This window comes from Cryphonectria parasitica, assembly GCF_011745365.1.
Source record: "Cryphonectria parasitica EP155 unplaced genomic scaffold M406scaffold_3, whole genome shotgun sequence".
NCBI classification, from domain to species: domain Eukaryota; kingdom Fungi; phylum Ascomycota; class Sordariomycetes; order Diaporthales; family Cryphonectriaceae; genus Cryphonectria; species Cryphonectria parasitica.
The window spans coordinates 1,439,474-1,453,271 of NW_024468911.1; the positions used below are offsets into that span (position 1 = coordinate 1,439,474).

Consider the following 13,798-nt stretch of genomic DNA (forward strand, 5'->3'; position numbering starts at 1 on the left):
GCCTGTCTCGCCACGTCTTGACGTGCTCACATGACAAAATTCTTGTGATGCTTCCGGTATGGTTATTATTAAGTTGGCCAGAGGCCGAAGGGCCTATGCTGGATACATCCAGAGCGCGTGGCGCTGTGCGGTACAAGTGATATTGAGACCATGGCGGTCACCGGGCCGGCAGATTGATCTAGAGGATGGACGTCTGGCTTTGGTACCTGATCAGTATCAGGATTCGAAACCCTGGACTCCTCGTAAGGCTGCCAGCATCCTCACATAGCGCCACGACATCACCGCTTCTTGCGCAGACTCCCTCGGGAAGGAGCCCCAACAGCGGGGGCTTATCTACACAAGAGTCCGGCCCAAAACTCATGCACGCTTCATCCACACACGCTCGCCATGTGCCATGTGCCATGTGCCATGTGCCATGTGCCTTGTCTCGTCCCCTTCCTGCAGCCGCTCCCAGAACAAGAAGCAGAGGGGGGAGGGGAGGGAGGCCACCGTGTTTGAAGACCACCTGCATAGCTGGTAAAAGGTTCTCAAGCACCTCTCAAGTCATACTTTGTTTGCCTGCTGGGACTGTAGAGGTAATTCATCAGCCAACATTCGGCACCCTCACTGCCAACTTCAGTAGTATCTGCACTGTGCATATCGCCACCAACAAAGATCAAGGGGGGGTTAAAGGACTCATCCGGGGGACTGCATCGGCAGAAGATGACGCCTCGCCTATTATTACTTTCATGTTCATGTCCCTGCCTTCACCTCGACTTTCACAGAGTCTCTCCACTTGTTTACATGTTTTGCTTCACCTGCAGACCTGCTACTGTTACACAACATAATCAACACACCCTCTCTCGGTAGAGGAGGCCTCGAGACCCATTCTGGAGACCTTTCACTGATTAGACTTAGACGTACATCCGAGCTTTTAGGTCCGATGGCCGGGCCACCAGGCGCGTGGGACTAGACCTCGTGTCTCAGCCCTTGCAGACATAGAAAGTGTGGGGGAAACAACAAGCCACAGTACGAGAAATTCTGAGAATACGTCTTACTGGCATACAGTCCCATGTCATGTGCAAGGAGCACACGAGAAAAATGAAAATGTTTCTCTCTTCTTGATCAAGAGGCGAGCAAAGCAGGTGTCAACAAACGAGAATTCAATCGCAAGAGCCTTTCAGCCCCCAAACACATCTCCTCGCCAACGCCAGGACGCCGTGCCAGGATTGAGACAGGAAGAGCATCAAAATGAGCAGCGCCGCCGGGTTTATTTCTCAAGAAAGGACGGACTCGCCTCCCTAAGCGTCTCAGGGCGATGCGGCCGATACTCGACCCCTCACGGTTTCCTCGCTCACTCACCGAGCCTATACATATGCCGTGCCCAAAGGCAACAGGGCGCTGTATCGACAGACTGTCGCTTTAGCGCCTGCCCCTGTCTCCTAGGTGTTGGATCGGCCCCCGAAAAACGTATTCATGCTCTTCATATTATTTATTGCTCTACTTAATCCTTTGCTCTTAATGTCTCTCTCTCGTCCCTCGTCAAGTATTGTCGGTCTCGTCCAAGCTGATTCCGTGCCGTGGTATCGTCATCTCATACGTAATATCCTCACCGCGTTGCTAGGAGCAGGCTCCTGAAGCTGGAGGATGACGGTTGCCAGCGGATCGGGCTCGACTCCTTGCAAGAGAGGATCCTGACTTCTGTGCACCCTGAGTCTTGGGCAGGGCAGGAACGAGGTCAAGCCTGGGGGAGTATCTTTTGTTGAGTCTAAGAATGAGTGCTGATGAAAGACGAGGTCGTCTGCTACGGCCTCTGCAGGGGCTCATTTTGTGATTTTACCTGTTGAAGCTGGCCGCTGCCAATCGCCCATGAGCACGTTCGTGCTCGTCGTAGATGCCCAGACTGGTACCCCGGGCCGTCGCCAGACGCTCTAAAGAAGACGACAGTGGTAACACACTGCCGCATTAATTTTAGAAACATACCCGCAAATTTTTGCATGAGCTCTTGAGAACTTGAAGAATTTGAATGATAAGAACTTAGCCGTGGATTGTCAAAAGAAAATTAGGTCGCAATCCTTTCGCTGTGCAAGACTCACATCATTTGGGTGTCAAAATGAAGAGGATGGGCAGGGCAGCAGCTTCGAACTGGGAGATAGGTAGTGTAAATGTGTGGGCATGGCACGATAGTCCAAAGTGATCAAACACAAGGAAGGCGTCTGAAGGCCGTGAGGCCCCTCATTGCAAAACAGTTTTGCGCCGAGGCCGAATCATCGCTGAGAATCCAAACGAACCGGTCAGTCTCAGCATCTCGTTGGTCTGGAATAGAATAGCTGGCGGTTTGAACATGCAAAACACTTTTTGTCTCCCCCCACCCCTGGCCCCCAACCCCATGGCTCATGGCGTGCGTATATATTATTTACAAATACCAGTTGCAATGTTGTAGATATTCTCAGAACCCCTCGCCCCCGTATGAACACACACACACACACACAGGGAGCGTCTGATCTTCGGCCATCAAGCGGCAGATCCATCCATGTTGCGCACATGCCATACTTGATGCACCCATTTTCCACGAACGCGTCGAGTGACCACATCTCTGGTCAACATACATTCGTTGGCTTTCCTACCCACTGGAGGATATCTCCCGCTGACCATTCCTATATGGCCTCGCGCCGGGAACAACTTTTGCCGCAAGAAGTGAAAACGCCGTTGTGAACCTTCATGATTTTGCTTTTTGAATCAATAGCAATTGCCTCAGTTACCGTGCAGACCCTTCGTTCTCTCGCGCATGGTTTCTCTTCGCTGCTTGTCCTTTTCTGTAATTCACATGTGTTAGTAGCTGTTCACTCAGTTCACATCGAGAGACCTTTTGGGTTGTTTAACACTCACCAGCATCCCATGTGATGAACTCGTGCAGAGCATGGCCCGCTGGCACCATAGGCAGGACCGGGACCTTCTTGTCGGTCATGACCTCCAGCAGAGCCGGGCCGTCCGAGTTGATCAGCCACTTCAGGGCATCAACGACCTCCTCAGGCTTCGACACACGTTTGGACTGGATACCCATGGCGTCTGACAGCTTCTGGAAGTCGGGGTTCGTCTGGTGCGTATGGCTGTAGCGGTCCTGGTAGAACAGGTTCTGCCACTGCGTCACCATGCCCTGCTCCTCGTTGTTCAGGACGATCACCTTGATGCCGATGTTGAACTGTGCGGCTGTGCCGAGCTCGGTCAGCGTCATGCACATGGACGCATCGCCGTCGATGTCAATGACCAGAGAGTCAGGCTTAGCGACCTTGGCACCGATGGCGGCGGGCAGACCGAAGCCCATGGTACCCAGACCACCGGAGGTGATCATGGTGCGAGGATGCCTCCAGCGGAAGTGCTGTGCCGTCCACATCTGGTGCTGGCCCACACCCGTGGTGATGTAGGTGTCGTTCTTGCGGTCTTTGCACAGGTCAGACAGCTGCTCGATCATCTCCTGCGGCTTGATCCTTCCAGAGTCTCCAGCGCGCTCAAAAGCGTTGAGGGGCCACTTCGCCTTCCAGTCATTGATCGTGTCGAACCACTCCTTGCGGTCCGCCATCGACTTGGTGTTGACCAGGGGCAGCAGGTGCTTCAGATTGGTGCTGACATCGCCCTCGACGGCCTCGGTAGCCTGGACGACCTTGTTGATGTTCTTCGGCATGATCTCAAACTGAACGATACCACCACGGCCCTCTGCTGCCGCAGCCTTGGCCGCCGGCGCAAAACCTCCAACGCGAAGGGTCACACGGTCGTCAAATCGCCCGCCCAGAGCAATAATCAGGTCCGCCTCCTGCATAGCCATGTTGGCGTACGCCGAGCCGTGCATTCCGAGCATGTGCAGAGACTTCTCATCCAGCTCGTCGAAAGCGCCCAGGCCCTGCAGGGTGGTCGTCACAGGGATCGAGCACTTGTCAGCCAGAGCTCTCAGCAGCGCGGGTCCATCCTCCGAGCAAATGACCCCATTTCCAGCGTAGATAACAGGCTTCTTAGCGATGTTGATCAAGCTAGCCACACGGTTGATTGAGTCGTGCAGCTGCTTCTTGGTCAGCTCTGCCATGGCGCGAGAGGCAGCGCTTGGCAGTCCTGGCAAGGCAGACACAGTTGGGATGGCTTTTCTCAGAACACCAGCAGTGATGTCCTTTGGCAGATCCACAAGGACAGGTCCCGGTCTTCCACTGGTAGCGATCTCGAATGCCTCGTTGATCCTTCTGGGCAGCTCAGCAACGCTCTTGACCATGACGTTCCACTTGGTGCAGGCTCTCGAGATACCAATCACATCTGCCTCTTGGAAGGCATCGCTGCCGATGGCGCTCGTGACGACCTGACCGGTGAAAACAACCAGGGGGATGCCATCGGACATGGCATCGGCAATAGGTGTTATAACGTTGGTGGCGCCGGGGCCGGAGGTGACCAGGACAACACCAGGCTTGCCAGAGGCACGGGCATAACCTTCGGCCATGTGTCCAGCTCCCTGCTCATGCCTAGGTAGGACGAAATCGAAATGGGGGGAATTGTAGATGGCATCGAAGACGGGCAGGATAGCGCCACCAGGGTAACCGACTATAAGACTGGATGTGAGTCACAGAAAACATTTCCAAGAAGCAGCACACATAGGGCCTTCGGTGCGCTCAACGTACAAATGTGCTTCACATCATGCCTCAGCATCATCTCGTGGAAAATCTCGCCTCCAGTTTTGCCAATGAACCTATTATAGGACTGTCAATTATATGATTTCACATGTCGTCCGAGGACGGTGGAATCTGCGGACGAATACGTACGATTCGTCCATGTCGGTCGAGCGGTGGGCCAAAGGTTGGACATGTTGTCTAGGCTCAGCTTGGAACGAGGGGCTGGGTTTTGCACGGACATCACTGTGACCCAATTGATTTGTTAGCAGAGGTCCAGTGTGCTGCAGTAGGTGGTGTCTTGACTGTTGAGTCACCGTGGGTAGGAAAAGGGGGGGACTGACGGCGCGGGGTGGGCTGTTGCTGCGGATTTTCTTGCCGTGGAGTGCACCTTTCTAGTTGTTGTGGTAGAGGTGGGAGCAGCAATATTTGAGGTCACAAAGGTCCGTCGAGGTTGGACCAGGGCCTTGACAGCCTTACTGGCCTGCTGACTGCCGGAACGAAGCATATTTTTGGTCGAATTTCGATGGTGTGAGAGTGGCGAGAATAGGGTATCACAAGTATAGAAGAAGAAAATAAGAGAGTAAAAGAGAGGAAGTCACCCCTTGCACAAACAGCTGCTGCACCTTTCTCCAGCGAAAGAGAGAGGAAGTGGCCGGTCTGCCTTTACGAGGAGTGGTGACGGCGACAACACTGAAGTTGTTGCAACAAATTTTGGTGTTATTTTAAGGAACGGGCAAGAGTGCGAGCGGTCCCGGTCCGACTGATTCTTGAAGAAGGGCGGTGGAACTGCTGTGCGGAATCTGAGTCAAGCTCCGAATCGGAGCCAATTGTGTGCCTCCTGTTTGGCAGAGCTTTGGTATTTCGGAGTGTGGGTTAAAAGCAGTGCAGGCGTCAACGGCACCCCAGAAAATTGCAGCTGTGGCGAACTCTGATCGGCTGCAGGGGACCGATCTAAGGGCCCATGACTCTGCAAATTCACTTAGCAGGCTTTTAGGTGACTCCAACCATTGCTCAGTTGGGCCGAGGCAAGGGAGAAATCGACTGGTCACGATAACACCAGAGACGAGAACCTACGGCAAGCGTCGACGTCGATGAAAAAGGCGATGCCACGATAAGCTGTGCCTCTTCTCTTATTTCCACCTGCAAACCATTTGTCTCCCCCATTGAACCATTGAGCGGCTCGAGCAAAATCCAACCCGCTGCAGCCCCTCCGCATACTGTTCAGCCCAAATACCGGGATTTCCTCCCCTCCAAGATGAACACCACCCACTATCCTCCTCAAACCCGCCTGTATGGTGAAGTCTTGTGCAACGCCAGTACATGCAGTTCAGCAAGTTGTCACAAAAAATAGCGTCGCCCATGCAAGTGCATTGACTGCGTCCATTGCAACCGAGTCGTTTCCCAAATGAGAGCTAGAGGACTTGTTGCTTTCCAAGTCTGCCTTGAAACACAGAGTGTCAAGGTGGATGCATTGCCACTATGGAGGTGCTCGCCCAAGGCCATCATGTCGGATATACTATATCCCTTTGAGAGGCCAGCAAAGTTTTCGGTGTTGTGTAGGCTTGACAGTCCCTGGCACCACACCCTTGCGATTGCAAATGGAAAGAGAAGGTCTGCTCATGATCGGCAGGGCCCCTCTCATTCAGGTTGGCATGCCGGCGATGACAGCGGATAAGAACATGATTCCATCCAGGGTCTCCTCCCCATTAGGAACTAGCAACCTGTCCCAGATTTAAAGTTTCGCGCATTGCAGCAAAGGGCAAGGCCGTGAGGCTCTATCTCGCCAATGATCGGCGCTCTTGGTCTCATCCGTCCAAGGTTTGCGCCTTATGCGATGTTCTATGGCCAGGGATTCCCTCCTGTCAGTGTTTCCGGGTATCCAAGTTATTCAGGGTCTTCTCACCATACTCAACCCCCGTTATACCACGGCAGCAAGCAACACGAGGTGCGAATGATTCAGGATTGTGAGTTGTCATGGGCAGAGCCTCCATGTCAGGAACCAACGCCGTGGTCCCTCCATCAGGTCAGGGTGCTACAAAACCTGGGTTGATGACGATCCATCCAAGCGAATTACAAAATCACAAGAAAAACTTGGATATAATTCTAGTTTCTCCTCTTCCTTTATGATCTGATCTTTGGTTGAGGACCCATATCGTGTCCTCATGGCCGAACTTTGTTCCTCTGTCAATCTTGTTGAGCAGTCCTCGACATCCCCCATTTCACTCTTTCTATACAAAACCTGGGAGTCTACGTTGTCGTCCTGTTTTGTTCGCTTAGTGGATTTCTACTACTATCCTCGGACTTCTTAATTCTTAAGTCTGGATACATCCCGAGATTTTTACTTTCTTCCTTTTCGTCTCTTGAACAGAAAGAATCCCCCTTTCCTGTCAAACACCCACCACCCACAAGTTGCTCCAGGTTCCAAGGTCTCGGGATGATGCGTTTGAGAAGAAGTTGCTGGTGGACTGATAAGACCCAGCCACAACACACTTCAACGTTGTCGAGTTTCCCGCTATTCCAGATGTCTTTATCCAAGATCGCTTTTAATCTTGTCCCTCAGATTCCGACAACGGATTGTGCACTGACCGCTGGATTACCCTATACCATTATCATGCTTGCTTGGGGGTGGGAAACCTTCACAACACAGACAAACCTTGGAGACACCTCTTTCCTAGAGGACGAGCATGCTGCCAGCAGCCGCACATCAAAGCGGATTCCTTTCTTGACTGCATCAAGAACTAGCAAATATCGCAAGCTAAGAAATGACAGTAGCTTCGGTCAGTGTTCTGAAAGGTTTGTATAAGAAACCCAGTCAAGAGAACCTTCAGACGCCAAATAATTGACAAGAATGAAATGCAAGCAGCTTTTGACGTGTCGACTTCCCAAATCATAGTGAAACTCGTGCCAGTCAACGGAACCACAAGAAGACTGTTCTGCAGACCGTATGTCAATGTGTCAAAAGAACGCAACACATCTATCGCTTTGGAGGTTCGGGCCAAGGTATAGGACAGGAAGAGAAGGATGAGAAAAGAAGAGAAGAACAAAAGGAAAGAAACCAGATCTGGTCATACACATCGGCTCTCCTATTGAAAATTCTGGGACGCGGTCTGACGAGATACGTGTCGCTTCGATCAGCAGCCAGCTGTACCCAAGAGGCTCTCGCTCAAAGCCAGAGCGTTTCCCATTGGCAACGACAACTTAACGTGCAGATGAGGTACAGAACGGAGACCGCGAAATGCAAAGCGGCGCTCTGTAAACATACTACGGACCAGTCGGACACAATGGACGTGCAATCAAGTTTTCGCGTTGAGCGGTGCTGGTCGAGGAACTACCAGTCTCGCCAGAATACATGCTGCAACACCAGGCGAACGAGCAGGCAGGAAACATCCACGAACACCCGCGGACACAGCGACGGAAATGCACGAATACGCTTCGAAAAGTCACAGCAGCCGACGTCCAGATCGGCGGTCACCCAAACGCCGGAGCCGGATGGAGGTGGTCCCATCCCGTCACTGTCGCGCTACATAAGCAAGGGAGGACAATACCTGCGCAGGAGGCCTTTTCCTACCGCAACGAACCCAAATAACGGTGGGCTAGATCGCACAAAGGAATCCCATCCTCCCGTTTCGTGTGGCCTTCGTGATCTCACAACGCGTCGCTCAGCGGACCACGCTCGGGCAGCACAAGTCCTTGTGCTGCGAGACACCCGAAGTCTAACGAGGAGGGTTGACACGGCATTGAGGCTAGAGAGAGCATGGGAGGACTGGACCTTGGACCTATGCGCACGACGCGAAGGTATCCTTATTCGTTTCGCCCATCCTCGCGAAGAGAGGGAACGGCTTTCGTGGCCTGCGAGGCGTAAATAGGTGTCTTGCAGATAAGAGGTGAGCGAGCCCTACATTGTCGAGATCTATATCTGCTCCGACTTGGGTAGAGTACCTAATACTCAACATCAAGTGTGAGGTTGCATGTGACGACTTATAGGACTAGCACCTCTTCTTTGCACAGCATAACCATGGGGTATCAAGACCACGCACTCCTCGAAATCGCCATGTTGTTCTGGAGATATCAGCAGTACATTACGATTTGAAACCTAATCATCTAAATCATCTAGAATCATCAAGCCTAACGCTAACCATCATCCTACAATCGCTTCATTTTGCGACATTTCGACAAAGGAAAAAGGTTGTTACAAGACATTGGGACCATCGTTGTGTTTTGGTGGGGAGCAGGTTCAAAGCCTCTGCAAAGGCCGACTTTGCCCACCACCAGTTCTCATCATTTCGTTTCCCAAAAATAACTAAGCAAAAATTGCCCACCAAACCGACAACTGAAACGCCTCTGACCGTTTAACAGAGAGAAAAAGAGGAGACCGAGAATTTCCGAGACCTTTTTTTTTTTTTTTTTTTTTTTTTTGGTTTTGGGTTTTTTGGTGGTTCATTAACCGTCACTGTTTACATCGTACTTCAGTCAGCACTCGGTATTAGCAGGAGGCCCCTTTGGAGGTTGATGCAGCGGTAATCGAGAGCTCAGCGTGCTCGACGACAAGATGCGATGCCGACGACTGTGACGACGACATGGCGAGTCTGGGGGCCCCTCTGATGGAAAGACAGGCATGGACAGAGATCAAGAGAAGAAAGGGGTCTAAATAACGGGGTTCGAAACTTACAGCAAAGCCAACTCCAGGTCACCATGAATCCTGGCCTTCAGCTCGATTTCGATCTCGAGGTTCAGGTCCAGCCTCAGCTTGAGGGGGTTCTTCTTCTCGCCGCCGCCACCCTGTTGCTGCTGCTGCATCATTTGTTGCTGTTGCATCATCTGCTGCTGCTGCCAGTATTGCTGCTGCTGCTGCTGGTAGTCGTCGTCATCCTCCTCCTCGTCCTCGTCGTACTGCGGCTGCTGGCGGCGGCGGGACTTGCGGCCCTTCTTCTTCTTGGGCGCGGCGACCTGCTGCTCCTGCTCGCGGGACGCCTGCTCGCCGCCCTGCTGCCAGTACGGCGTCTCCTCGTTGTCCTTGGGCGTCGCGGGCTGGTGCTCCTCAGAAGCAGGAGTCGATGCGTCCTCGCGCTGCATCTCTGGCTCTGGCTCTGGCTCGTGCTCGTTCTCGACGGCCTGGTCCTCATCCTGGTCCTCGTCCTGGTCCTCCTCCTCGTCCTCTTCCTCGTCTTCCTCCTCCCCGCCGAAGCCGTCGTCCTGCGGCTCCTCTTCTTCCTCGTCATCTACCTCCTCGTGGTTTGGCTCGTCATCGTCCTCGTCATTCTCGGAGTCAGCCTGGGCGTTGCGGTTTACCGACTCAGGCTCCGCATGTTGTTCCTGGTCCTGCTCGGCCGACGAGACGGTTCGGCTCGCCGCAGGCCTCTCTTCTGTTTCTTCTTCTTGTTCATGTGCCGCCTGCGAAGCCTGGCGATCAGGTTGTTCCGGTCGAGAGGCTGAGGGTTCCTCTGCCTGAGGGTTTCCTTGCTGCTGCTGCGAGTGCGGCTGTTAGCTTCACTGATGACCGTGGCCCAGGCTAACTAGCCCATGTGGAATCGTCACCCGAGGTGTTGATGTGTTCTATCTGGAACTTACAGAGGAAGACATGATCGTTTGTTCTTTTTTTTTTTTTTTTTTTTGGGTTATTATTTGCTTGTTGTTGCTGCTGTTGTTGCGTGGCTCAAAGTTGAGTTGACTATGTCTTCAGCTGTTGGTTGGCGTGGATATAATCGTGATGGGAAACTTTTCTTCAAGGGTCTGGAGGGGGAGCAAAGGTGCCCTTGCAGGTATGTCTATTGTTTAAATTGGATCAAGGAAAGCCTACAACAAGACCCTGCATCGGCGACACAAAGTTGGCAGATTGACGCAATGGCTTAAACAACCTGCAGTATCGGGAGAGGATGATGGATGACAACTTGTCTGGTGTGTGGGGTGTGTACTACGATCTGGGGATGGAGGCGAGAGGACGAGATTACGCCGAAGAACCTGTTTCGATGCCTCGATCGCCCCTCCCGTCATGGCTAAAGTCACAACAACAAACCGGCATAACGGCATGCAACACATCACACCCACCCACCCACGCTGTCTTTCTGTTCCTGACAGTCCGCCAGCCTGGTGGAGGAAAAGCGTCATGTCACACGTCTTGCGTCAGCGGGGGAGGGATCGAGAAGCTGGGGTGGAATCTTGTTTCTTCGCATCCCATCACGAGGGGGGTTGGTCCAGACCGCGAGACCCTGTGGATATGCGACTTGGGCTTACAGAAACGGGAGCCAGGCTGGGGTTGCACCCCAAGGGATGACGATGGACAAGTACAGCAACGGCCGGAATGACGTCGAGGAGGCTGAGGAAAAGAGAGGAAGGATGAGCAGTGCGCATGGGCAACAGCAGCGGAATGGGGTGTGATGCCTGCAAAGTACTTGCAGGTACCTGGCATGGATGTGTATGGTGTGGGTGCGTGCGATGGTGTGGGCCAGAACGACCTTACAACCAGCCCCCCTTGTGGCTTCTGAAGTCATACTATGACTCTAGGCAACTGGGGAAGGAGGGGAGGGGGGGCGGGGTCTAGAGAAGAGAGGAGAGAGGAAAGAGAAGGAAGGCTCGAATGGTGAGTGGATGAGAGTGTTCACTGGTGGTGTACGAAACGAACACCGAGGGGGGGTTGTGGACCCCGTTCATAGGGCTGGGATGAGGAAGGGAATTAACGGGGAACGATGACGAAAGAGCTACTACATGACATGAGCGAGACGTGAACAGACTGAGGAAAGGAAGACGAACAAGAAGGGTATGCTGACAGGGTCGGTAGGGATAGATTCAATAATCTCGAGGACCAGTGTCTCTTGTGAAATGCGCATCCAATCTGTGCCATGCTCTCTCTCCCTCCTTCGCTCGCTCTCCTGACTACGTGCGACACACAAACACACAGTGCAGCAACCCGTCGAAGCGAATCCTCTTTTACTTCTGGGCCACAGACATTTGCACAGGAGTGTCCACCCCAGCAGACAAGACACAGACGACACAAGAAAGGGGAACGAAACAACCGACATACCACATCAACATCGAGCAACGATGGTGATAGGGCTGCTGGTCATCGCGGCGATACCCACGGTGACGGGGGTGGCGGAGGCCATCAGCTCCAAGAAGCAGCAGAATGCTGCGATGAAGGAAAAGATCAAGTTCAACATGACGGCAACGTTGTCTGTTGACGGGGGTCCACCGACAGAGGCCTGGATTGTTCTCTATGGCGGAAGAGTGAGTTCTCCTCTCTTGTTTTCTTTTCTGATCTCAGGCATCCAGAATCTTGTTTTTGAGTTTTGCTTTCCTTTCCCCTTCCCTTCTGTCCTCTCTTCTCTTTTTTCTCTCCTTCTTTTTTGGATCGGCACCTTACGTTACCGCTACTGCCACTACTACCCACTCTCGGTCCGCTATAACGCAAGAGGCTTCCCTCCTTCTGGTATGGTGGCGCTGGCCGCGCTGATCGTCGCCATTTTTTTTTTCTTTCACTCTTGGAGACAAGCTTGGCACACCACGTTTCATGCCACGCACGCATGCCAGTCAGTGCTCTTACAACGTCCACCCTCTACTTCTCTCAGAGAGATAGAGGCTTCTGGCCAGCGGGGTACCACCGATCACTTGGAGGCCCGCACAGCCGTTGCAGTGATCTACCCTGTGTGTATGTGGAGTTTTATGGCTCATGACCGGCAAGCTTACTGCCAGCTTTACGGTTCTTAGGTCGAGGCTCTCACACCCTCACACACATGCTCCCTCCCTCGATTCATTTTTGCCCACGAGAGAAGAGAAGAAGAGAGAAAGAGCGAGAGAAGGCGAGAAAGGTAACACGGCTTTTACTAACGGAATGGCTCAACGCCGCCTCCTTCCAGATGTACATCGATCACCCCGCGGCACCAGTCCCGGCCCACAAGTTCAATGGTTATTACTTCAAATACCCCAGCGAGCAGGGGTACCAGGGCCTAGTGTCGACGATCTCAGACGACCCCCCGATGCTCAACTGGCTATACGTGGACAAGGACACTGGCGCCATCCGGTACGGGTCCAGGAAGGAAACGGTGGACCATGTTGTTGGCCCTTGGGGCTGGAGCGAGGATGAGAAGCTCCTCGCCATCGACGAGGACGACTGGCGGTTTATTGCGGTCGAGGAGGACCTGCCACTACCAAAGAGACCCTCTGCTGCTGCTGCTGCTGCTGCTACAGAAGGGGAAGGGGAGGGTCAAGGTGGTGGGGAAGGTGATCAGCAGCCACTGAAGCAGGAAGAAGAGGAGGAACAGGATTCTATCAGGTGCTGGGCAGTCTACCTCTCGCGGGATCGAGATGGTAGTCTGAAGCCAAAGGCAGAAAGGAGGGCACCACCACCAGGGGGAGAAAACGAGGAGAAAGACGAGGATGACGAAGAGAATGAAGACGACGGGCCTGATGTCAGGTACACCCACAATTGGGCGCCCATCAGGCTACTGAGGAAGCTGCAGCTCGGGGTGGACAGCTCGTACGTGAAGGGGGGTGGCCAGTCGGGGAATAGATGACGATCAAGCTGGAGAAAGAGAAGGAGGGGGGGGGGCTTAAAATGTGACGAGGACAGGGAAGAAGAGGAAGAAGCATAAGCAATGGGGGCTGCAGAGAAGAAAACAGGTGCATGTGGAGAGTGGAGTAGGAGAGTGTTGCATCGGAGGCGCCACCAACCATACTTACTCACCAACTAGTAGGAGGAGGCTTCTACATACAGTACCAGCACTATAAGTACAGTACAGTATGGTAGGAGGAGCAGTGCTACGCCATTTGAGCACGGGACTTTCTACTGTGTGGCTGGCTGGCTGGTTGGCCACCGCACGGGTTTGGCAGTAGAGAATAATGATAATCATAATATTTGAATAATGGCCACAGCAAATCTCTCTACTTTTCGCAACACAAATAGTGACTTGTTGACTGTAAGTGAACAACCAGCAGAAGGGAAGGGGGGTCGGAAAAAATAACACGAGAAAGACGAAGACCGAAAAAGAAGATCGGCTACCCAATGAGCTCTGATCTAATGTAGCGTGTGGCTCATGTATCTGAGGGTACCCGTGGGTCTCCAAGGCCCCCCCTGCACTGCGACCCAGCGGGGCCCGCGCCACTGCAGTCATCGGACAGCATCGATCGGATCACGTACAACTTGCTCGCGCGCGTTCCAGATCACGACCAATTTGCTT

At 53.1% G+C, this 13,798-nt stretch overlaps 3 protein-coding genes across 3 annotated transcripts; 1 reads left to right on the top strand and 2 right to left on the bottom strand.

The window, feature by feature from the left end:
- Window positions 1-2,733: 2,733 nt before the first annotated feature.
- Window positions 2,734-5,133, bottom strand: M406DRAFT_337919 (acetolactate synthase mitochondrial precursor; the record flags this gene model as incomplete). Its single annotated transcript, XM_040921306.1, has 5 exons — window positions 2,734-2,795; window positions 2,869-4,560; window positions 4,638-4,705; window positions 4,779-4,836; window positions 5,106-5,133. 5 exons carry the CDS (start codon window positions 5,131-5,133, stop codon window positions 2,734-2,736), a joined length of 1,908 nt encoding a protein of 635 aa, XP_040778004.1.
- A 3,978-nt stretch (window positions 5,134-9,111) lies between these two features.
- Window positions 9,112-10,023, bottom strand: M406DRAFT_350380 (uncharacterized protein; the record flags this gene model as incomplete). Its single annotated transcript, XM_040922545.1, has 3 exons — window positions 9,552-10,023; window positions 9,298-9,389; window positions 9,112-9,226 (listed from the first exon to the last, which is right to left on the bottom strand). Exons 1-3 carry the CDS (start codon window positions 9,699-9,701, stop codon window positions 9,112-9,114), a joined length of 357 nt encoding a protein of 118 aa, XP_040778005.1. The 5' UTR covers window positions 9,702-10,023.
- A 1,643-nt stretch (window positions 10,024-11,666) lies between these two features.
- Window positions 11,667-13,135, top strand: M406DRAFT_254826 (uncharacterized protein; the record flags this gene model as incomplete). The annotated part of the gene is made up of 3 exons (XM_040916987.1): window positions 11,667-11,849; window positions 12,479-12,842; window positions 12,993-13,135. The coding sequence occupies 3 exons, from the start codon at window positions 11,667-11,669 to the stop codon at window positions 13,133-13,135; spliced, it is 690 nt and encodes a 229-aa protein (XP_040778006.1).
- Window positions 13,136-13,798: the final 663 nt, after the last annotated feature.